This window comes from Agelaius tricolor, unplaced genomic scaffold, assembly GCF_023055355.1.
Source record: "Agelaius tricolor isolate 1412-34295 unplaced genomic scaffold, bAgeTri1.0.p SCAF_19, whole genome shotgun sequence".
NCBI lineage: Eukaryota > Metazoa > Chordata > Aves > Passeriformes > Icteridae > Agelaius > Agelaius tricolor.
Window position 1 is genome coordinate 3,250,977 of NW_027269279.1, and position 23,067 is coordinate 3,274,043.

The window sequence follows — 23,067 nt, forward strand, 5'->3', positions numbered from 1 at the left end:
ACTCTTTCCAGCAGAAATTGGTGCAGAGCATGGATTTGTTGCTCAGGTGTTGGCACCTGTCTTACAGAGTTTCTGTTGGTATTTTACTCTGAGTAGGTAAGGCCGTTTAAGACTTAGCACTGTGAGCTTGGCCTGTTGGCCCAGTCTGGCTCTAAACTGGCTTTTGTGTATATTTAAACCCTTAATTGATTGTGTAAAAGCATCTTTCAAAGTGCCTGACCTTGCAGGAGGGAGCACATGTAATTTGAATGGTAGGGATAGGCTGTGGCTGTATCAGCTTAAGCTGCAGTTTAAGATCTTCCCCCTTCTTGCATTTTATTTTACCACCTTAATTCTGTTCTCCCAGTTCCACCATGTGTGGAGGGTATCTGATCTGAATCCTACAAAAATGTTTTCCAGGGCATTTCCTTTCAGAGCTGTAAGAAATGCTGGAGGAGCTCAGTGTGAAGGAAGGAAACAAGGGAACATGACTATCCTTAACAGGTATTGAAGTGAAACCCTTCTGAGCACCAAGCCACAGCTTCTGGCTGCTGACCTTTGGAGCTGTGGCAAGTGCAGATGCTTAATGCAATGTCATTACATTCATACCCTAAAAAAGGGCATGACTGTTGGAACCAGAATATGTGACCTGTGAAATGATTCTTTTTGCAAGTCCTTCACTCTGGGATGTTTGACACCTGGAAGGGTTGGTGGCAGGCTTTTAAGTCAATAGTTCTGAAAGTGCTGTGCAGATTGACAGGGACCTTCTTTTTGCCAAGGTGGGCTGCTGCAGTAAGTCAGATTTTTTCCCTGTTTGCCACCTCAAGGTCAAGTCTCAGCTTTTGTGTTGTCAGCAGCTTTGAGAACGAGGTGAGGTGTGCTGTGCTTGAAAGCAGAGTTTTTTGTGATAAGTTCAGGTCACATTTGAAATAAAATAAAATACAAAAATACCCCCTTCCACATTTTTTATTGGTGGTGCATTATGCTTGTAATTTTTTCTGGAGCACAGCTTCCCAAGTGCAGCTTAGGTGGTTTCCTGAGTGGGTCTGATGGGCAGCTGCTCAACATCCAGGCTGCCATCAGAGCTTATCAGATCCTTGTGGTTTTCAAGTCCTCTGGCTGCCACTGGAACTGAACCTGACTCTGTGCTTTCCAGCCCTTTTGGTTTTGGTCTGCTTAGCCCTCTCTGCTGCTTTTCACAGCAGTTTGCTGGTTGTGTGCAGCCTGGTTCCCCCTGCTCTCAGTGCCCCTGCAGACAGGGCTGTGAGCTGAGCAGGCTGCTGGTTGCTCATCAGTGTGAATGTCAGTGCCACTGCCTGTCCCAGCAATCTTAAATCCTTTATTTCTGTTTCCTCTCCAGTGAAAACAGTGCTAGGATGGGAACCTGAATGCTCCTGAAGACATTCATCCAGCTTGTTAAATAACTACTTAAAAGGTTGCACTTGGATTTCTTTGTTCTGTTAAACTCTTTAAAGTGGCATTCAGGATGCCTTAAAAAAGAAAAGAAAAAAGGTAGGAAAACTACTGAGGATTTGGAGAGGAAATGCTCTGTCCTTTCTCCTGGAGGGATCTGTGAAGTACAAGTAAGAGAGGAGCACTCTGCTGTATATCCTGGGGCTCACAGGGCATTTCCCCTGCTCTTTTCCATGTGGCTGCTGGGTTTATGGAGAAGAGAAGGCAGCTGCAATTAATGCTGTGGCAGCTGTGGCAGGTACGTGCAGCACCTGGGGCTTTGTGCAGTCCAGCTCTTTAAACCCACAGGTGACTGAATCTTGGTGCTGATCAAAGCAGCCCCTGGCTGTGAGTTCAGGGAAAGGAAACTGGAAGTAAAACTTGCTCTAGAAGCAGCAGAACTGCAAATCACATGGTTTCACATGCTCTTCCATTCATCCCTACCCTTACAGCACAAAATCAGAGCAAATGAGTTCTTCTAAATGCTGGTTTGGGAGACAGGCTGTGAGCAGAGCAAGGCTGGGTTTGTGTGTGGGTCTGTAGCCAAGTGCTGGTGTCTGAATTGTTGCACCAATGTGAAATGCCAAGCTGGCACCTGTGTTTGTGATGTGGGAGGGAGGTTTTGGATTTAGGGATTACACTGGGTGATCTTGCACATGCCAGAGGTCTGAGGCAGGCAGAGTACTGCCCATACAGGAACTAACTCCAGGAATGCCTCCTCCCTCAAAATCTTGATTTTTCACCTCACTCTTAAAATGAGCTGCTCAAGGTAAAGGCATTAACTCTCCTTTCCAACTAGAATTTGTAGATTTAATTTTTTTTCAGGACTCAACTAGGGGGAAGGAGAATGACAGATCCAAAGGTTTCTACCTCTTGTGCAGAGAGGGGTTTTTGTGGGTTTTTGTTTTGTGGGTTTTTGCATGCATCAGAATGAGAAGCCTTGTGCTGCTCAGGGAGATGGGATGATGGGAGCTCTGCTTTTTGCCAGAGGCACTGATGGGGGTCCTGGGAAGGCACTGAAGTGTCCACAAGTTGACCTTGATGCCAATCACCAGGGAATAGCTCAAAGGAATGGGAAACTTTCATTTGTGTTGCCCAGTTTTGGAAAATGAATGCAGCTGTTTCAAAACTGTCTTACATTTTAGAAAGTAGCTCACAGAGCATATATTTTGCTAGGGAAATGCAAATATTTTGCAGGTTTGAGAAGGAAAACTGGTGCCAATGTATGTGGCCAGCTGTTAGTGAATTAGGTAAAACTGGGTACATTTCCTTTCTCTTGTACTTTGTGTTTCAGATAAAAATGGTGATTGGGTACTTCAAACAATTATGATTAATAATTATGATACTGTGACCTTGATGAAATGAACTGCAAGTAAGGCTGATGAGAAGTCTTGTGATGTACAAGCAGCCAAGATATTTCCTGTAAGTCCTGAGTGGGCTTAGAAAATGGGGAAAAATCTAGTTGTGGATTTGAAGCCAAGTAATCCCTAAATATCTGCTCTCTTGATTGCCCCTGAGTAAGCAGTTTTCATTGGCCTGGAGCAGTGGCACTGATGTAGCCCATCCTGTGTTCATCTGTAGCCTCTCTCTTTTTGGAGCATCTCTTGGTCCCACTCCTGACTCTGCAGTTAGCAGTGGTGAGCCTGGGAGGAGAGGGCATCACTCCCTTCAGTGCTTTTCTCCTTGGGTCAGAGAGGGTGAGGAACAGGCAACTTTTGGGAAGTAACTGGAAGCTGTGATTGCTGCCAGACTCATTCCTCATTTCCATCTTCATTCATGACCTGTCCTGGAGCTGCTGGAGCCAGTTCCAGGTTGGTGTGGTTTTGGAAATAGTGGCTGCTCTGCTGGGATACTGAACTGTGTGTGTTGGGTGTCTTGTCTGTCAGGAGGAGGTGGGCATTCAGGTTGCATTTACTTGCCACAAAATAATTCTTGTATTGTATTATATGTTTTGGTGTGGTTAAACCAGTTCTGTGGCTCTCTGCTCCAGAAATTTTGCCTGGTTCTTTTTATTATTAATTTCAGTTTCTGTTCCTTGATTTTTCTCACATCTCAGGAATCCTGTCTTCCCCTTCTCAGAGTGTATGTGTTTAAAATCCTGTGGTAAACCAAGCCAGCTGCTAATGTGGGAAACACTTGGGGAATACTTTATAACTCACCAGCCAGTTCTGTTATTAAATGATCTTCAGGTTTGTTGTTTCTCTTCAGCACATGCTATGGGTCCATAAATTGGTGGCAGAGCTGGGTGGATGCTCTTGTCCTGAGTCTACCCCTGGTCTGTGCTCCTGAGAGGGCTTTTGGCCAATACCTGTAGCAGATTGTGCTGCTGGAAACCAGGTGGTCTTTCCTCAAGGTTCTGCCCACACACTCCTGCCTTGAGGGGCCAGGGTAAGGCTTTTGGGCTGGAATCAATGCTTTTTCCACTTTGCCCAGGCTTGGAACTGAGCAAACCTGCTGGCAGAGGCCCTGCTGCAGCCCCACGTGTTGCCCTCTGGCTCTGTCCCTTTGCAGGGTGTGAGGCAGTGGCAGTAGCTGCCCTGTGCATAGCAAATAGGATTTGTTTGTGCCCAGCAGTTCTTGTTGGGCTTATGATCAGGGGATTTCTAATTTTCAGTTGGGATGATGCTGCTTAACACGATCAACCACTGTTAAACTCTCCCTGCTTTTGCTCAGTGCCTGTTACAAGGAGCAGCCCCCAGCAAATGGTGAACCCTTTGAAATGTTTTGGTGAAATGCTTGACAGTAAGTCAGGCTGGTTTATTTCCCTTCTGTTGTGCTTTCTTTTATTTTTTTATTTTTAAAGACTGAATTTTTAGCTTTCCATTTTGGTGGTTGTCACAAGCCCTGCATTATTTAAGTAGCTTCTTTTAGCAGCTTGAAATAAGCCAGAAATTCACCTTGCTCGCAGGCTACCAGCAGACACGTTTGCTGCCCGCAGGCACAAAGTAGGAGTTGATGCTCTTCTGTCAATGTAGGTGAGCAACAGTGGTGTTCTGTGAGGGGGAGAGGCTAAAACACAGTGATTTGATGTTGCTGACATCTCTTTCAAGTTGCTCTTTTTTTTTCCCTCCCCCCTGTTCATTTGGGATCTCAGTTCCTACCTCCCCTGCTTTCTGTCTAGTCCTGTTGCCTTGAGCTGCAGCCAGACAGGAGCACTTTGAGCCTAGTCCCATCTTGGGTATGTGGGAGTTCAAGATTTCAAATGCTGTAAATGAGGGGGGAAAAAATACATTACACTGTGTTGAGAAGGGGAGCTCTCCCCTTGCCTGTCAGTTTAAATTCCAGCACCATCTGAAGATGCTCATCACAGCACAAATGTGGGGTGGAGGGAGCAGATTTGAGTTCTGCTCCAGTTACTGCAGACCAGAAACGCCTTCATCTATCAGGAGATTAAATATATGCACAGCACCAATGGTGGCTATTTTTAGGTTAAGCTAAAAATATGTCATGTGGTGTTTAAAAGGATTTTGAATGGGTTTTGGAAATCCTTGTGTAAGCATTCTGTGTGCTCCTGAGACCTGCTTCACCCCATAGCAGCTGATCCCTTACCTCAGAGCAGTGGTTGGAAGCAGTGGTTTTGTGGATGATATTTTTGCATGTTTGAGGAGTTGTCCAGGAAGTCCCTGTGACCTCAGCTGTCAGTCTGAGGTCTTGTCACTTCACAGAACTGCTAAACCCAAGTCCCTGGTGGGCTCTGCTTTTCCCAGTAGCTGTTCTGGTGATGTGTTCTTTATTGAATTCACGGTAGGAAGAACCACCATGGGGAGGATTTTATTGTCTGCACAGTGAAGCAGCTGGGCTGTGCTGTGTCAGAGGGTGCTGGGCACTGCCCAGGCTCCCCAGGGAATGGTCCCAGCCCCAAGGCTGCCACAGCTCCAGGAGGGTTTGGGCAATGCTCTCAGACACAGGTGGGATTGTTGGGGCGTCTGTGCAGGGCCAGGAGCTGGGCTCTGATCCTTGTGAGTCCCTTCCAGCTCAGGACATTCTGTGACTGAGTTATGGAGGAATACAGAGGTGGAATTGGGTGGGACCATGTCCTCAGTGTGGTGGTTCCTCCCTGCACAGTCAGAGGGTGTCTTAGAAGTCATGATGAGAATTTTGTGTCACCTGGATACTGCTACAGGGATTCAAGTCCTAAATCCAGCTTGATGTGCTGTGGTGCAGGTGGGAGCCTTTTAAGAAAAGAAGAAAAACTAAAAAGTTTGGAAAGTGTTTACCTGACTGCTTTGCTGTTAAAACAATTCAAGTTTCCTTTCCTTGACTGCATTGCAGGAAAGCTGATGGGCATGTTAGAGCCTGCTTATAGGTAGCCTTATTCTTTGCCTATAAATAGGCTCTAAAATCACTGAGGTAGTGTGCAATAGCTTCTTTCCATCTGTCTTCCTTGCTTTTTTATTATTGTTTATGTAGGGCAAGACCCCAGGGTGGCTTTGATCTTGTTACTTCACATTCTTGGCGGCCTGGTGCTATAAACATGAATAAACTTCTTATTCATGCCACTAGATGGAACTGGCCCATGCTTATGGATATTTGTGTAAACTTCAGCTCTGTATTGAGTATTGACAAAATGAATTGCTAGCTCTTGGTGGAAGCTTGGCTTTCACCCTCAAAGCAGGGCTTTATTTAGCTGCTTGGGATTTTATTCAGTCTGTTTTGAAGTAGGAAGAATTGCCAGTTCTTTCCAGCCTTGGCTTTTTTTGTTGTTGCCTTGACTGTGTATTACAGTTAATGCTGTTTATTATATTCCTGCTTTTAAACCATTTTGGTGGTGTGCACACTTTCTTCTATGGAAGTGCAGATAGTTTTTTATCCCAATTTTAATTTCAGAATATTCCCTGTACCTCTTTCTCACTGCTGAAGGTGGAAGTGTGCAAGTTCCTCTCTACAGGAGCCAGAGTGGCCCATAGAAAATATGACCTTAGTCTTGTGTCTTATCCATCATTCATGGATCTGAACAGCTGGGGCTTAGCCAGCATTGGACAAAGCACCATTTGAGCTATTTGGGAGAAGATTTTTTTTTTTTTTTCTTTTTTTGGTGGCTGTGCTGAGCATTTGCAGTGTCACCCCCCTGTGAAGTTCCCAGCCCTGCTAATGCACCACGAGTCCCTGGAGGGGAGAAATATCCAAGCACTGAGCTTTGCTTGGAGCAGATCTGAGCACACACCTGTCCAGCCCCTGTCTGCAGCACTTGATGCTGCAAGGGCTGGTTTGTGGCCCTCACAAGTGTTCTTGTTCCTCCCAGCCAGTCTCAGAGTGATCCTTTGGTGACCTTGGCCACACTGGGCCTACCCTGCTTCCATTTCTCCACCTTTTCAATGACAAGAAGTGAATTGATTTTGTTTGCTAAAGGAGTCAGGCAGCTAAGGATGGAAAAGTGCTGTGCAGGGCTAGGTGATTGCTGTGCACAAGTACCAGGGAAAACACAACTGTAATAATGTGGATGTGACCTTTTACAAAGGCCAGAGTTTGCACTTTGAGTGACCCAGCCCCTGAGCTGCAGCTCCAGCACCTGCCTGGGATGGTGGAACAGCACTTTGATGCCACTCTGGCAAATAAAGATGTATTTCTCTTTATTAGGCAGAAAATTAAGAATCTAGTGGAAACACCCCCAAAATGTTGCTTTTCAGGTGTTTTCAAAGCACCAGTATGCCCATGATAACCTTGGAGCTGCTTACTGGAATTAGGATGTGCTACTGAGGTATCAGGGCTCACATACAGGGCAGTTGCATATTTGTGGTAATGCTGGTTAGAAAAGGCCTCTTGCTGTTCCCTCATCCAATCTCCCACTCAAAATTGGACCAGCACCAGATCAAGGATCAGGTAAATGTGGATGTTTGTAGGCAAGCCTTGAAATCTTTATGCTGGAGGTTTCCTCTGAAGAAGGTTCCCTCAGGCACTAAGCCTGTGCTGCTGGGCTTTTGTAAGTGCTAAATTATACATTTTAATTTTTATTATTGTATCTTGTGCATCTGAATTCATTTCTTCATTTTACTGTCCTAGCTGCAAATCCTGTTCCCTGCAGAGGAAGTTAAGTAGAATTACTGAGGGGGAATTTCTACTGCTCTTGTGTACTAGCAAAAAGGATTTTATAGCAGACCCACCATTTTCTTCCAGCTTATGCATCAGTAAATATTTAACAGTACAGATTCCTCTGTGCTGCAATGAGGAGATGAATACTTTCCAATAAAAAGAAAAAAAAACTCCTTTCTCCTTTCAGTGATCAAATTGTGCTTGGAGTTCCTGTATGTGTTCAGCCTCTCTGTGATAGTGGGAATGGAGAGCTGTAAGCTGACAGAGCATAAAATGGAAACCTCCTGTTTAGTTTGCAGTGATTCCTCTGGCCCCCTAATCCTGTTTGGGAGCCTCTGGCCAATTCATTGTGCCTCTCTGAGAACAGGTGGGGGTAGCAAAGCTCAGTTTCAAAAAGCCAAGTCCTGTGAGGGAACCTGATTCCTGTCATGCTCTCCTTTTGGTGTGACAGCAGATGGTGTTTCCTGGAATTTGTACCAAACCCTCGCTGTAAATCAGGGAAATCTCTTCTATAAAATAGCAGATGGTGGTAAGGAAGTGTTCTCTGGAATGTTCCTGTGCTGTTTCACAGTGCAGGCACAAACCACACACTGACACTGCTCTGCCCAGGGAGCAGCTTCCTTCTGACACACCAGGAATGAGGGGGGTGTGGGAATGAGCTTGGAGCATCTCTGGTGGCTCTGAAGTTGTGCCACAGCTTGGCAGCACTGGGGGAACTCAGGCTGGGATGGTGCTGTCCCTGCTCCCCTCCAGGCTGGGTGTGACTGCCCTGGCAGTAAGGGTGACAGGGATGGTTGCAGTGACATCATCTGGGGGCTGTGAGGTGCATGTGGGGATGCCTGGGACACCTCAGGCCAGGGGATTTTGCCCCTCTCACCTGTTGATGGTGGCAGAAACAGCACTGTGTGGGTTGGTGCATTGGATTTTGGTTGGAAACAAGAGAAGGCCAATATGCTGGGAGGGTTTGAGTCCTGCTTGGGTAGAACTGCATCTCTCCTCCTTTTCTGTGATTGCATGGCTCCTCCAGAGAGACTTCTCTGGCCTAATTGCACTTTTCAGTCCACTGTCTTAACTGTTGGAGCACAAGATAACAAACATATCTCCTTTCAGGTCCTGAGAGGAGGGGTACAGAGAAACACTCATGTGGAGAGACTGCTGGGAGAGCCAGGAGAACCCCTAGCAGCTAAATCTTAAAAAAAACCCTTTAGGGTGAATCTGAGTTTGCCTGACTCCCTTGTGGTTTTATTTTATCTTCCAGTTCCTCATGTGAGCCTGACTGCCATGCTGGGGCATTGACACTCTGGGGTGCAGCTGTTTAAAATGGCAGAGAGAGGTGGGAATGAAGAAGTGATTAACTTGAACAGCTTCAGCAATCACAGAGGGAAAGGTGAGTACTGATTTGTGCCTGTTTCCAAAGCACTCTTGTGAAACTCTGCTGAGCAGCAGGATTCACAGACACTGAGCTTCCAGGGAGCTGCTGGAGGTCTGTTCTGTCACATCACACACCACTGTTACACTGACTTAGCCACCTACAGAAACTCTTCCATATTATGCAGGCATGCTAAATATTTGGCTCTTGTCTTTCTTGTGTTGTACTGCCTCAAGGGATGTTGCTGACTTCTTGGGAACACTGTGTAGATGTGTTTCAGCAGATCCAAGGAGGATCCATCCTTCTGAGAACCCCACAGGAGACAGGCTGACCCTAAATTTATGCTCTCATAGGGCTGCGTGCATTGGCACCCATTCCCTCAAGGGTGGAATTTAAAGTGAGGCTTTCTCTGTATGCCTGAAAGGTGATAAATGAACACTCATGCTAAAAAATAAGCCAAAACATGTCAGATTTTAGGGAAAGCATAGTTGTATGCTCTCTGTGCAGTACAGAAACCCTCTATTGCTGCCTTGAATCTCTCTCCTGTGTTCCAGCAGCTGTTGAGTAGCATCTATATTCCATTCTTGACAAACCTTGAGGCACAAGGTTGTCATTACCAGCAGGGTATCTTCTGCACCCACAGCCACAGGCCTTATCTTGGCCCTGCAGAAGGTACTCCTGCAAAGCCTCTCTTTCAGAAGAGGCTGGATTGCACAAAGACCCTTATCTCTCTGCTAGATTGCACTACACTTTAACAAAGAAAAGGCAATGTCCCTGAGATACTGGAAGTTCAGGATTTCTCTGCAGAAGTATTCCCTACTTGCCTTGTTTGTCATAACTTTTGCAGCAGCTTGACTCGTGCTGGAGTTGAGGGTAGTAGAAGATTCTTTGTGAGTGTCAGTGGCTGTCCCTGCAGTGCTGTTGTGATGAGCTGAAGCTGTGCAGGTGTTTTGCTGGAGGCTGAGGGATGCAGGAGTGGCTCTTACAATGCCTTGCAGAGGAATTGGTGACCTCTGAATGCTTCTTCCTGCAGTGCAAGTGGGAAAATTGCTTTCTCAGATGTTTCAGTGCATGTACCCTATAATTCTATTTATTTACCTTGAGCCAGCAGCTAACTTCAACTTTACTTACTGTTCTGCAGACTGGATAAACCACAGAGATGAAAGTCTGATCACAATATCAGATTCCTCAGATGAAGATTTGCCTTTGTTGCTGGAGATGCCAGAAAAGCAGCAGACTGAGGAAGATGATGATGATGATATAGTCATCTTAGCAGAGGTAACTTTTCATTGTTGGAGCTGCTGTGCTGTATTCATGGCCTGTATTGCCAAGTCTTGTGCCAGTACCTGATGCATTCCTCTGAGTCCTGCCTGGTTATAGCAATCTGCTTGGGATCTCTGAAATAACAGTGAAATGATGGCATTTTGCTGGCTTAATTTAGTCATATTTTGGGCACAGGAGGGGAGAACCAGACTGTGGAACTGCATTGTGTAGTTTAAGTTCTACTTGATGAAGGTTGTAGCTCCCATAAAGTTGACTGTTTGAATCCAGCAAGGTGGAGTGCTTTGCAAGAGGACTTGATCTTCCATAAAATATTTTCAAACCATGCCTTGTTTGATTTATAAATTTACTCTGTATGCTTTATATTCCTCTATGCTATTTGCATTCATGTTGGGCTATTGCAGGCACTGATATTTTTTCAGCATTTCATATCTATCTTATATTAAGAATATATTCCACTTTCCTGTTAAATTAACCAGAAGCACTGAGAAAATGGGTTGCAAAGCTGACCTTTATGCTTTTAGTTGAAAACAGCAGCAGAGAACACTCAGGCTCTGTTGGCATACAGCAGTCTGTCTGCCAGAGGCAAGAACAAGGCCAGAGATTAATATTTGGAGCTTTGGTTCCTGCCTGTTTAAATAAATTGGTGAGAAAACAAATATGTCATCAGTTAGTTCTTCCTGCCCAGACTGTTTTACTGGAAGGGAAGTGAGTACTGAGGTGAGCTTAGGAAATTATTCCAATTTGAAAGTCCTGTGCATCCCCAGTTCTGCTGAAGGTTCTCGTAGCACCTGGGGACAGGCTGATGACACAGATGTGTGGGTTGCAGTTCTGTGCTTTATTAAACACCTTGCTGCACAGACTGTTTATCAGTTTCCCATCAGAAGTTTTCTTAGATGCAGAAGTATCTGGAGCAAGGATTCTGACACACAGACAAGAATTCCTCCTTTCTCTTGTTGCTGTCCTTTTCAGACCCCAAAGCATCAGCAGCCCCTGCGTCCCAATGTCATCAGACCGGCTGCTCCATGGCAGGGTGCAGACACTGTGGGAGAAGGGGGATCCAAAAGTGCTGTGGAGCCTTTGAGCACAGACCTGCAGCATTCAGCTCTGCCCTGTGAGGGAGATGGGAATAACCTCGTGCTGGAGAGCAATGCTGGACCAAGCAGGGGTGAGAGTGTGGATGTTGCCTTGCAGCAGCCAGGACCATCTGAGCTGAATGGCCCCAGATCTGAACTTACAGGTAGCCAGGAGCCTGGCCCAAGTTTGCTGCCACCGATCAAGGTGCATCCACAGCCTGCTGATAACACAAAAATCATTAGTCTGGAGAATGCAGACCTTCCACCTCAACAGGAGGAAAGGATGGAAGCTCGGGAATGGCAAGGAAAGAACTTGGAGCCAGAACAGAAACTTGAAGGCATAGCTGCTAAAAGTACCCCGGAGCAGGGGGAGATGCAGGAGAAGGGCCAGCTGGAGGAGAAGGGCCAGCTGGAGCCTCGGCACTTCCCAGCGCCCGAAGATGAGCCCCGGGCTGTCGCGAACGGCCGCGCTCCCCAGCAAGGGCAGCCAGAGGCAAACCCGGCATCTCTGCAGGCGTACGGAGGGAAGGCTCCAGGGCCCGCCTTCCCCCGGCCCGAGCCGCAGCAGGACGGCATTCCCGGCCCTGCCTCCCCGCAGCCGGCGCATCCCCCCGAGGAATCGGCTCCGCAGGCAGGGACAGACAACGAGCAGCCCGGGCCCGCCTTCCCCGCGCAGGGCTCGCGTGAACTCGGCTCAGGGGACGTGCCGGAGCAGGGAGCTGCTGGGCAGGAGCAGGACCTCACTGCGCTGCTCATCAGAGAGACTGTAAGTATTCCCAGGGCTCCTCTGCCTCCTGTGTGTGTGATGTTTTCAGACAGGTTTTTCAAGGTGTGTGGCATCTCACATGCTCAGGACACACAGCTGCAAATCCTCTTTGCTTTGGCTGAGGTTCAGCCACACACCAGGTGAGGAGCATGTGATGAACTGTCTTGGAAAACTTTTACTTAACATGAAATAATCTGTGTCTGTTCCCTGAAAGACCCTCTTGGATCTGGTCTGGTTTTATCTGGTTCTTTCCTAATCCAACACTGCAGAGCTGGTTTAAGATTGGATATAAAACTAAATGAGTAAACCTGGGACACTAAACAGTGTCAGGGGGATACAGGGTGGAGAAGAGAAGTTTTAGGGACACATGGCTGAGAGCCAGGACTGCTTTCAGCTGCCTCTCCTACAGGAGTGTGGTCCATGCCCATGTTAATGCCACCAAGGGTAAGGGTTGCCCTTGCAGTTTGGATTTTCAAGTCCCAGCACCAAGGAGTAACTGGATAAGCACCATGAGGACTTGTGCATGGAAACTGCACATGCTCCATGTGTGAAGCTTAGCATGAGGGACACTGGCTATGACAGCAGACACCAAGGACACTCCTTATCCTTTGGTATATCCAGCAGCTTGGGCAGCATGGTGTATACATGATAAATAAATCTAAATAAAAATGTGGTGATTCACTTGTGTGATATTTGCACACCCCTCCCGTTCATTGCTAGGGAGGGTTTGTTGAATATTTTTTCTTGCAAATAGGCATAATCTTATGTGTTTGTATCTGCTACCACCACCCCATCCCCTCCAAGTCTTCCCCCCACATCCCATGGCTAATTCTACTTGGGAAAACTGGAGTTGAGGAATATATTTTTTTAAGTAGCAGTCTAACAAAATTCAGTTCTTTCCAAGACCTCGTTGATCAGTGCCTTTGAGATGGGTAAGAGGCTATTCTTGCAGTGTCAGTCCAGTCTTGCAAAGCAAAATACCACATGGTAGCAGTAGCTGTACAGAAACCCCAGAGAGAGCAGCAAACACTGGGAGAGCCTTCACAGAAATGCCACCAAAGGTTTGTTTTCTGTTCTGCTCTCATTGCTGGTGTGTCTGTACGTGTTGTTGGTCTATTTCCTGTTGCTTTGGAATGTTGTATTTCAGCACATAATCTGGAGCTCCTTGCTGCTCATGCTGAAGGTAAATATTCCCTTTCCTTGGGTTGAAGTTCATTCCCCATGGAGCCTGAATCTCTCCTTAGGCCAGGTGCTTGTGGCTTTTCACATCCCTGGCCTCACTCTTCCTTTGAGAAAGAGCTGTTAGCAGTTATCCTGTGGAGCAAGGCTGGGTGCCTATAAATGATCTCTTGACCATTTTGCCCCGAGTCTCAGGATTTTTTTGATTAATTACACATAAATCCCTGTCCTGGGTGCTATGTCTGTTACACACCTTCTCCAATACCTATATAACCTTTACCTTTTCCTACTGTAGGAAGCAAGATTCCCAGATGTGAAGAAGGAATATATTGAAGAATTAATCCTCCTCAAGAACTGCTATGACTTAAATGTGTAAGTATAGAGGGAAGGACCAGAGTGTGCCATACAACTGCAGCACTTCCATCCTGCCAGGGAAGCTGCTTTAGAGCACATCCAGGCTGGGCCTTCAGCACTGCTTTGGTGGTACCACAGATTCTTTTTTTTTGTTCTTCTAATTGAGCTGGTTTTAAGTCCTTTCTAGTTCTGTTGTGCTGTAGCTTCTCTGCTTTTAAGATAATTTACTTATTTAAATGTACTGCATATAATTTTGTCTTACCTATTACTAGAGCTCTTAAAAAGAGTGAGTGTCAGGATTAAGGTGTTATGAGGACTGCTATAAAACAGTATGGAGATGGGTTGGTGAGTTTTGAGTTGGAGGAAATCATTCCCTCCTTCATTTCACTGGTTTTTGGACTTCTCCAGGTAAAGCTGACACTGGCTTCAGTCCATTATTTGGTGTCATGATGTTGGCTTTTATCCCATTTACTTGCTCAAGTAGCAGTAAATTTGTTTGAATTCTCTCACATCACTACTTGGGGATAGACAGAGCAAACACATTTAAGGGCTGGTAGGATTGGTTCTAGAGATCTGATGAGGGACTGATTTTGGTCAAACTGAGCAGAAATGTGAGCAAGAAAATGAAATAAAAGGAGAGGAAAGCTAATGTGAGGACTTGCTTTCCAAATGGCATTAACAGCTCAGAAATACCTTAATGTTCATCATGCTGGAGGTTTCTGGGAGTCAAGTTAGAGTCAAAAGTTAAAAAAATAAAAGTGATTATTCACTTTTATTTGCCTTCCTGCTGAGTTGCATCATCCCCCTGCCCTTCTGGGTGGATCTGGGGAGTGAAGGATTGCGTGTGCTGGCACCAGCAGCACTGAGGGGAGATGGTTTGAAGTAAATCACTTGTGACTGGTGTCTGATGCTTGGTGGCCTCTCTTTCTCCCTCTGCAACTGGCTCTGTTATCTCCAGCGTGTCCAAACTGGTTACTGTGTGATCCAAGAATGAGCAGTAGGTGTTGGTTGCCAGAGTGTTCATTTGTATAAACCCAATGCCCTTTCCAGCTAACTGGGGCACTAATTAAGCAGCATTTAAGTGCTTGAGGCTTACAATTAGTCACTGGGCCATAAGTGAGTTAACTGGTGAGGAACTAAGGGTGATCCCATCCATTGGGCACAGATTTCCTGTTCTGCTGTGCTGCCTGTGCTGTGAAGTTGTGTCTCCCAAGTAGAGCTTCTTGGTTAGAAAGTGAGCAGACCAGAACTTCATTCTGGTCTTTCAAAAGTGCTTTCCCTGCAGTGGTGGAGCAGCTTTGGGGTGCCCACACCATGGACTGGGTGCACTCCAGGGTGGAGGCTTGTGGTGGGAATGTAGAAGACAAGCAGAGCCATTCCTTGGGGCAGCTGGGCTGTTGAAGGTGTGCATCTGGCTGCAGGACCCTCCCAGATTGTGTGAAAAAAACCTGGGGTTTGTGTCCTGGGGGGATTTAGCGAAGCCTGATGGAATTAAATCCCACTATTGGCTTCTGTCAGTCTTAATGTGTTCCTTCCCTTTTTTGCTCCCGAAATCTCTTCTCTCCCTTTGTGTGCCACAGACCCAGGGAGATGAAAAGGTGCTTCCAGGCTTCCCTGTAGGCCTGCTACAGTGCCTGCTCAGTGGTGCATTACCCACTTACTGGATGATAAAGATTTCTTCTCCATATTTTTATTCCTTTAACCAAACTATCTTTTGAGTTGTCACTGCAGCTTTTGTGTGAGAACAAATGGGTCAAAGCACTGGTCAGCCTGGCTGGCAGGGTCTGTTTGATCTCCATGGTGTGTCAAGCTGAATCAGGCTTGAAATATAATAACTAAGGGTGAGTGGTTTTGGGCAGGGGTGAGGCTTTTAACCAGCTCTGTGTCCTGTGGTGCAGATATTAATGAACAGTGCCATGAGTGTGGGTGTGCTGTGCAGCAGGACCCACTTAACTAATTGTCACACACTGGAGGACAACATCCCCCAAAATCCTCAGCGTGGAAATGGCAACATGCAGGAGAGTTCAAATGTACCCTGGCCGTGCCCCAGCTGAAACCCTTTCCTTAGAGCCACCATCTGAGCTCCTTGAAGTTTCTGTTTTGTTGCATTAAAACAGTTATCTTTTACCAAAGGGGGGGCAGGAGGTGGGAGCTGGAAGCTATTAAATGCTCAGTGCCAAGATATTTGTTGTTTTCCCTGAAATGATCTTCTTAAAACTTTCAGCTGATGTGAAAGATAAGATGTGGGAGCCCCTCTTAGCAGGGTATCATCTATTCAGCTTTTGTGTGCAGGAGCATTCACACTCAGTCAAAAGCTTCTGGCTCAATATGTCAATACCTGATTAAACAAAAAGAAATGTCCCTGCTTTGAATGTGAAAGCAGAGCTAAAGTAATCGTGCCTTGATAGTGAGTTAATGCTTCAAGCCAGTTCAGATTTCTTAATTAGGGACTGATTTCTGACATCAGGAATATAAATTAGCTGCAATTATATCTTTGCTGCAGCCTAGCACCTTCTCATTCCAATAGTTCTACAAATGTTAATTGCTTGTCCTGGCTCTTTTCAGAAGGATCTTATTCTGCAGCTGGGGAAACTGAGGAACAGCTTGTGTTGCTTGCCCCAGCCAGCACAGCTGCTTGGTGAGGGTTGAGAAAAAGCTGTGGGAGCCTGATTCAGGCTGGCCTTTCAGAAGGGTTTCTGGAGTATTTGTGGTTCTCCACCAATGGGGCATTTGAAAACCCCTTGCTGAGTCTTTTCTAAGCTAAAATAATCAGTTAAACTACAGTTACCTGACAGTTATGACTGTTTGTGGTTGGACCTCAGATATGCTGCATTTACAGGCTATTAGGCAAATTTTCAGCAATTTTAGTGGTTATTTTCTAAGTGCTGTTCTCACCAGACCAGTTTCTAGTGGAATTTGGGTAATGCTGGTGTGATTGCAAGCTTTCTTACAATGAAACCTGTATTCAGAGTTTGTATTCCATGGAGATACACATCTTAAACTTCATTTTGTCTCTGCTTTAATCATGGAGTCACAGAATAGTTTGGGTTGGAAAGGCCATTAACCATCACCTGGTTCCATCCTCTCTGCTGTGGTCAGGGACACTTTCCACTGAACCAGGTTGCTCTGGCTGCTTTAATGTGAAGGCAGACTGAGAATGGAGGCTTTGATTCAAGTTTGAATCTGCAATAGTTTGTTGAGGAAGACGTGACCCTTTTATGGTTTTGTAGGGGTTTTTTTGCTGGTTTTTTCCATATATGATTAGTAGCTCATCCATACAAGCTTTATGTATGTAAACTTAATTATTGAAAGACAAACCTATTTGCTTTTCCTTCTGCATCCACACAGCTGATTCTTTTTCATTTAATTCTCAGTCATTTAGTTACCATTTGCTCTAGTCCAGGACCACCCTTGGTCCTTACAGAGCAGGCTTTGACTGTGACCTCATAATTATCCAATACTAAAAACTTGACAAATGAGAAATGAACCTGAGCTCCCCAGCCCTGAAATAACTATCTTTATCTTTTCAGACTTTGTAACTTTCTTCTGGAAAATCCAGATTACCCAAAGAAGGAAGGCAGAGTGGTTTTAAACCCCAGCAGCAGCCTGCTTGCCAGCCAAGATGAGACAAAGGCAAGTGAGAGTATCCACATCTCCTGCTGCCTCTGGGCAGTCTGTTCAGCCTGAGTGGACCTTGGGATGTCTGCTTTGATTAGTGTGTGTTTGCAGAGTGCTTGACTGAGCCTGGCTTTCACAGGAGGCCTCTGGGTGTGTGTAAGGCAGCGTTAAATAGCAATAATTAGTTGCTTACAAGATGACTTCCAAGCCTTTCCTGTTTGGCTGTGCCAGAGCTGCACAGTGTCTGCTCCTTTGCCTCCAGCAAGCCCCTCTGCCCTGCCTGCCTGTCACTGCCCCATCTCAAGTGTTCATTTTGATAACTGAGACAAGAATTCCACAATCATTCTGTCACATGAAGTAGCCTTGGCCCTCGGGTCTCTCTTATGAGGCCTTTAGGCATTGCCTTGCAGCCTTCTAACTGCAAATCTCCCTACAGATGCTTGATTTTGTGCTTTAAAGCATCCATTTAAAAAAAAATTCTCTCTGAGCTACACTCTGAGGATGTTGTGTGGCCTGGGAGAGATGTTGAATACCTCTTTCTACTCTTGGAAGCATCTCTCTACCTTGAGCTGATAAAGTTGTTCACTCTTCATCATGAACAATTTTCTAAATATTTCTTCTTGCTGTGTCAGACAGCCACACACCATGGTTTTAAACAACATTTTGCCTTGTGCAGGTCACTTGCAGAGGTGCCTGGGCCAGTAGGCTTTGCACCCACACTGGGCTAAGGTGCCCAGAGCTGGGTGCCACATACCCTGAATTTTGGGTGGTCTTGCAGAATGCCCTGATCACTGGGAGAGCCATTTGTGACATTCCTGTGTGTATTTATAGCAGCCTTTTCATCTTTTCCATTTTCTCCTCAGGTGCCTAAAGTGGACTACTTTGATTTTTCCAAACTCGCCCCCCTTGACCAGCGGTGCTTTATTCAGGCAGCTGATCTCCTCATGGCAGACTTCAAAATGCTGAGCAGCCAGGACATCAAGTGGGCACTGCATGAGCTCAAGGGGCACTATGCAATCACACGAAAGGTGCTCCAGCTCAAGTCTGTTTTCTTTCCTGGGCTTATCTCCCATGTCTGCAGAGAGCCCTGTGATGGCTTTGGCCTTACTGTACCATCTGCTGCTGTGTGGTTATGGGTTTTATAATAATCTTCCTTTCCTTTTAAGAAGTTTTAATCCATTTAGTAGAGATTTTCAAAATTTATTGGCCAGACAGAATGCTGCAGGAAGTTTTTACTTTCCCTAATAGGAGAGCTGGGGAAACATGAGCTGGCTCATGGTGGGTGATGCATTAAACTGGGAAGTGCTCCTGTGTGTCGCCACTGAAGTGCAGTATAATTGCCAATAAAACCCTGGCATTTAGTTAAATCTTAAAACATTTAACTGCTGCTGCTGGTTAACTGGCTGCATGGAATTAAGAAGCAGCCTGAGTATCACTATCTTGTTTTGTCTTATTATGACCTGTGGCATGAGTCCTGTATTGCTTATAAAAGAGTTTCACTGTCATGGAGATGCAAAGACACTTGTTTGAAGTATCAGCAAACTGAATGTCAGTGTGGGTTCAAGTTTTTGACTTAGATCTGCTCCTCTGCTATGCCTTTGCTTGAGCTCGTTTCTCTACTGTTCCAGGACTTAACTAAAACAAAACTTGTTGTCTGTTCTCTTGATTTGATTGAGCACTCAGTATTTGAACCTCACCTTTTTAAACAAGAAGCCAAACCCAGCAACAAAAAAAGAAGCCAAACCAGCTCTGTTTAATACAGCTGGTGCCCACTTTGGTATTAACAGCTGAGCTGTTATGAAGTATAATTCACCTGCTTTGTTTTTATGGAATAATTACTTTGAGTACATAAAGCAACAAGTGAGCAGAGGAAAGAGATGTATATTTGCCTCTCTTTGGAGTGTTTGGCTTTCTAGTTTTGGATCAGTCCTATGCCCATGTTTGTACTGTGCTTCAGCTTGAATTAAGTGCTCCTGCTTTCTTCCAGGCACAGGATTTAAGGCTGTATGTTGTTTTCTAGGCCTTTTCAGATGCTATCAAAAAGTGGCAGGAGCTGTCTCCCGAAACCAGTGGGAAACGAAAAAGGAGGAAAGAAATGAATCAATATTCCTATATAGACTTCAAATTTGAGCAAGGTAAATGCCAAGCTGTGTGTATTGTGCTCTCTGCATCATTATTGTAAGCAGAACTGGCTTGCAGCTGAAAGCAGCTCTTGAAAGGGGATGTGGTCCCAAGAGAGCTGAGTTTCTGTCAGTGGTATCTGTTTTGGAGATGCTCCTCATTAGCACCTCTGCTTGGTAAAGTGCTGTGTGAGCTGCTGAAAGTCTGCAGCTGGTGGTGTATGCAGGAAGAAGGATTGAAGCTTTGTTCTGGCTGCTTTATCCCTTTTTATTGAGCCTTTCACTCTGCTTCAGGGGACGTGAAAATTGAGAAGCGCATGTTCTTCCTGGAGAACAAGAGAAGGCACTGGAGGACCTATGACAGGCTGTCCCTTCTCCCCCCAGTGCTGCTGGAGCAGGAGTTCTATGAGCAGAAAGTCAAAGAGATGGCAGAGGTGAGTGAGAGGAGCTGCTTTGATCATGTGCAAATCTTCAACAACTGTTGAAGTTTTGGCCCTAAACATGAAAAATCTGTCTCTTACAGCAACTCAAACACTGAACCAAGTATTGAATAACTATGTTTTCCCCTTCCTTACCTGTTACACATATCTCTTTCCAAGAAACTCCATTATAAAGGAAAGAAGCCAAGCACAGAATTTCATATTTACTTAAATATGCAGCTGCTGCTTGTGCAAACACCATTCTGGAGGGGGGAGTTTGCTATGAAGTGGCAAAAACTCTACCAATTAACTCTTTCCTCTAATTGTTAGCAGGCTTCTTTGCTGCTTTAGGGCTTGCAGTTGCAGCTCAGTGTTGGTGGTGAGGAATGGCCAGCCCAAGGCAGTGTGTCCACTCACTGTGCCCTCCCCAGGCTGGCAGTCCTGTGGCTCCACAAGGGTTTGTCCTGTGCTGAGATCTGGGTGTTTTGAAGCAGAACCTGCAACACCCACTGCTGTGTTGTCTTCCTCTCCTAGGCTGAGGAAAGAGTGAGCTCACAGCTCGGCACCCACAGTCCTTTCTAAAGTAGCTCCTTAAAGATCCTTGTCTCTTAGGCAGATGGATAAGGTCTCCTTTGAAACAAAAAGCTCATGTTCTCTGGAGGGGCCCATTGGGTGAGATCATCTCTGCCCATGGAAACCTGAACCCCACAAGACAGAATTTGGTTCTTTGTTCTTGCTGCCTTTGCTTCTCCCATCTGTTTTAGCTGAATCATAAATAGCTTAATGGATTGGAGGGATGGGCTGAGTGATGTTACGAGCAGACAGAGCCTTTTATGGTGGTTTGTGAGTCCTGAGATAATGTAAATGAGTGGAGAGTTTGGAAAATTGCTTTATCTATTCTGTAAATACAGATGCACATGTCTCTTGCAGCATGCAGACTTCCTCCTGGCTCTGCAGATGAACGAGGAGCAGTATCAGAAGGTCAGTGACTATAATGTTCTAAGTTGAATTCAGCTTGTGCACAGACACTGTTTTGCACTTCCTCCTTCACAGAGACTTTTAGCTCTGGAATGGAGCTTTTCTGGAGCTGTATTTCACTGTGCTGCTTTTGCTGAGCTGGCAAAACCTGTGTAATGTTTGTTGGCTGGCTTTTAGGAAAGGTAGACAGGAGCTGAGGCCAGCAAGACAGTATTGATGCATGTAATGATCTGTAGTAATTCAGCTTGTATCTTCACTGCTCAGAACAAATATTGCAACAGAATAGCATCAGGTTTGCTCTCATTCTTGCCATTATGGCTGTTTCAAACAGATCCACTGTTGTTGGAGCTTGGCCAGTGAGAAGGCCTTCCTTGTTTGCAGAAAGAATTCTTTAAAAACCTGAAAATTGTCTCTTCTGCTTCAGAGAAAATGTAGAGAACAGTTCAGCAGCTGTGCATTACATTTTGGTTTCAATGTTCATTTCCTTTTCAAACTTTTGAAAAGTGAGCTATACTTATACTTTTTAGCAGTGGCAAACTTCTCCACCCCCACAGTTAAGAGGCCAAGACAGGGTCTGCCCAGGCAGATGGTAAATGTTCCTTTAGAGGGTAACAGATCTGAATCTTGGTTTTCCCCATGAGAGTGGTGGCACACTCAAGCTGCTTCCCTGTGACTGCAGCTTCCCAAATCCAAAATGCTGCTCTGCCTGTGAGCTAAGAATTATTAATCACTGCATGTTCTGTAGCTTTTTGGAACCTGTCAAGCAGGACATGTAGAGGCAACGTGACTTAAAACTGAGTTTCTGATTGCACTGAGGGAATTTGGACCACCAAACAGGGTATCTAATGGAATGGTGTATATCTGCAGCTGTTTTTTAGCATTAATGCTGGCAGTTTTTTCTGCCTTGCAGTTGTGTGTGCGTTGCTATAGCTGTTGATGTTTTGATGCTGTTCCTCTGGTGGCTGCAGGACGGGCAGATGATCGAGTGCCGCTGCTGCTACGGGGAGTTTGCCTTCGAAGAGTTGACTCAGTGTGCAGATGGTCACTTGTTCTGCAAGGAGTGCCTAATTAAATATGCTCAGGAGGCAGTTTTTGGCTCTGGGAAGGTAAGGATTTCACAACTGGACAAGGGAGAAATGGGTAATTGCTGTTGGGAGATGACATTGCTGTTTGTGTAGTGTTGTTACTTAAAACAGATGTAACTGCACTTCCAAGGAAATAATTGAATGGAATGGTGTCCTGAAATCCAAGTCAGTCTTGCCATCAAGTGAAGCCAACAACTTCACAATGTGATCTTTGCACGGGATTTCAGGGTTACTAACCTCCTTTTTTTTTTTTTTTTTTAGCTCTATGCTTAGCAATTTGATTGTTAGGAAAACTTTATATAACGCTCATAGTAAAACAATAACTTGTTTGGATTTTATTTTCTACTAAATAAACCAGTGGTATCTGCACAGAGAACAATTATCTCTGACTTGGCCTGTCTCCTTCTACCTAAGAGTGTTTGTCCTTCATAATATCACTGTGATCCCAACTTAATTGGGGGGTTGATTCCTCTATGGTACTAACCTCCTTAGTCTCTGATTTATCCAGCAATTATCCTGGTACTTAGCTGAGTTATAAACAAGTCATTAACCTGCTCTGAAGTGTGTCTGCTCCTTTGCCTCAGGATATGATGCTCAAACTGTGGGATGTTGTTGTACTTTGGGATCCATTTCATGTAAATGTATAAACTGGCAGCTATATTTTATATGACTTTATTGAAAAGAATGTAATGTGTGAGTGCTGGTGCTCAGCAGAGACTGAACAATAATAATGGGCTGATACATGGTCACAGTGAACTTGGAGTGAATTGTGATCCTAGCTGGCAACAGCATCTTCCTGCCCAGTGCTTGTTTGAGGCCTGATTTGTTTAATTAGGCTTGTTCTTTCTCTAGTGAACCCATTCTCTGGCAGTCAGGTGGATTTAGATGAGATATTGGGAAAAAAATGTTTGTTATGGGGCACTGGCACAGGTTACCCAGAGAAGTTGCAGATGCCCCATCCTTGGAAGTGTCCAAGGCCAAGCTGGACAGGGCTTGGAGCAAGCTGGGATAGTGGAAGCTGTCCCTGCCCATGACAGGGATTTAGAACTGGATGACTTTTAAAGTCCCAAAACCCAAGTCATTCTGAGACCTGCTGACTTCAGCCCTTGCTCTGTCGGAGCAAGGCTCTGCGATTTCCCTGGAAATGTTCTGGATGCTGAGTTGCTCTTTGCTAATGTCATACTGAACCTGAGCCCTCTTTCCAACCCCAGTCAGAGCTGAGCTGCATGGAAGGCAGCTGCACGTGTTCCTTCCCCACCAGTGAGCTGGAGAAGGTGCTTCCAGAGACCATCCTCTGCAAATACTACGAGCGCAAGGCCGAGGAGGAGGTGGCTGCTGCCTGTGCAGATGAGCTCGTCAGG

General features: G+C 45.5%; 1 protein-coding gene across 3 annotated transcripts in view; it reads left to right on the forward strand.

Annotated features, from left to right (window-relative positions):
• The window catches only part of RNF216 (ring finger protein 216), a 76,537-nt gene that overhangs the window by 5,857 nt on the left and 47,613 nt on the right, over positions 1-23,067 (forward strand). For 2 of the 3 annotated variants that reach the window (XM_071443901.1, XM_071443902.1), the window contains 11 exons: positions 8,720-8,848; positions 9,972-10,108; positions 11,084-11,953; positions 13,428-13,504; positions 17,017-17,119; positions 17,968-18,132; positions 19,125-19,239; positions 19,519-19,658; positions 20,574-20,624; positions 21,590-21,727; positions 22,918-23,066. In XM_071443901.1, the coding sequence (XP_071300002.1) occupies positions 8,782-8,848; positions 9,972-10,108; positions 11,084-11,953; positions 13,428-13,504; positions 17,017-17,119; positions 17,968-18,132; positions 19,125-19,239; positions 19,519-19,658; positions 20,574-20,624; positions 21,590-21,727; positions 22,918-23,066 (2,012 nt within the window). In that variant the 5' untranslated portion in view covers positions 8,720-8,781. Of the gene's footprint in view, positions 1-2,733; positions 2,854-8,719; positions 8,849-9,971; positions 10,109-11,083; positions 11,954-13,427; positions 13,505-17,016; positions 17,120-17,967; positions 18,133-19,124; positions 19,240-19,518; positions 19,659-20,573; positions 20,625-21,589; positions 21,728-22,917; position 23,067 lie in introns of those variants that run through there. The other variant, XM_071443903.1, reaches the window with a different exon arrangement.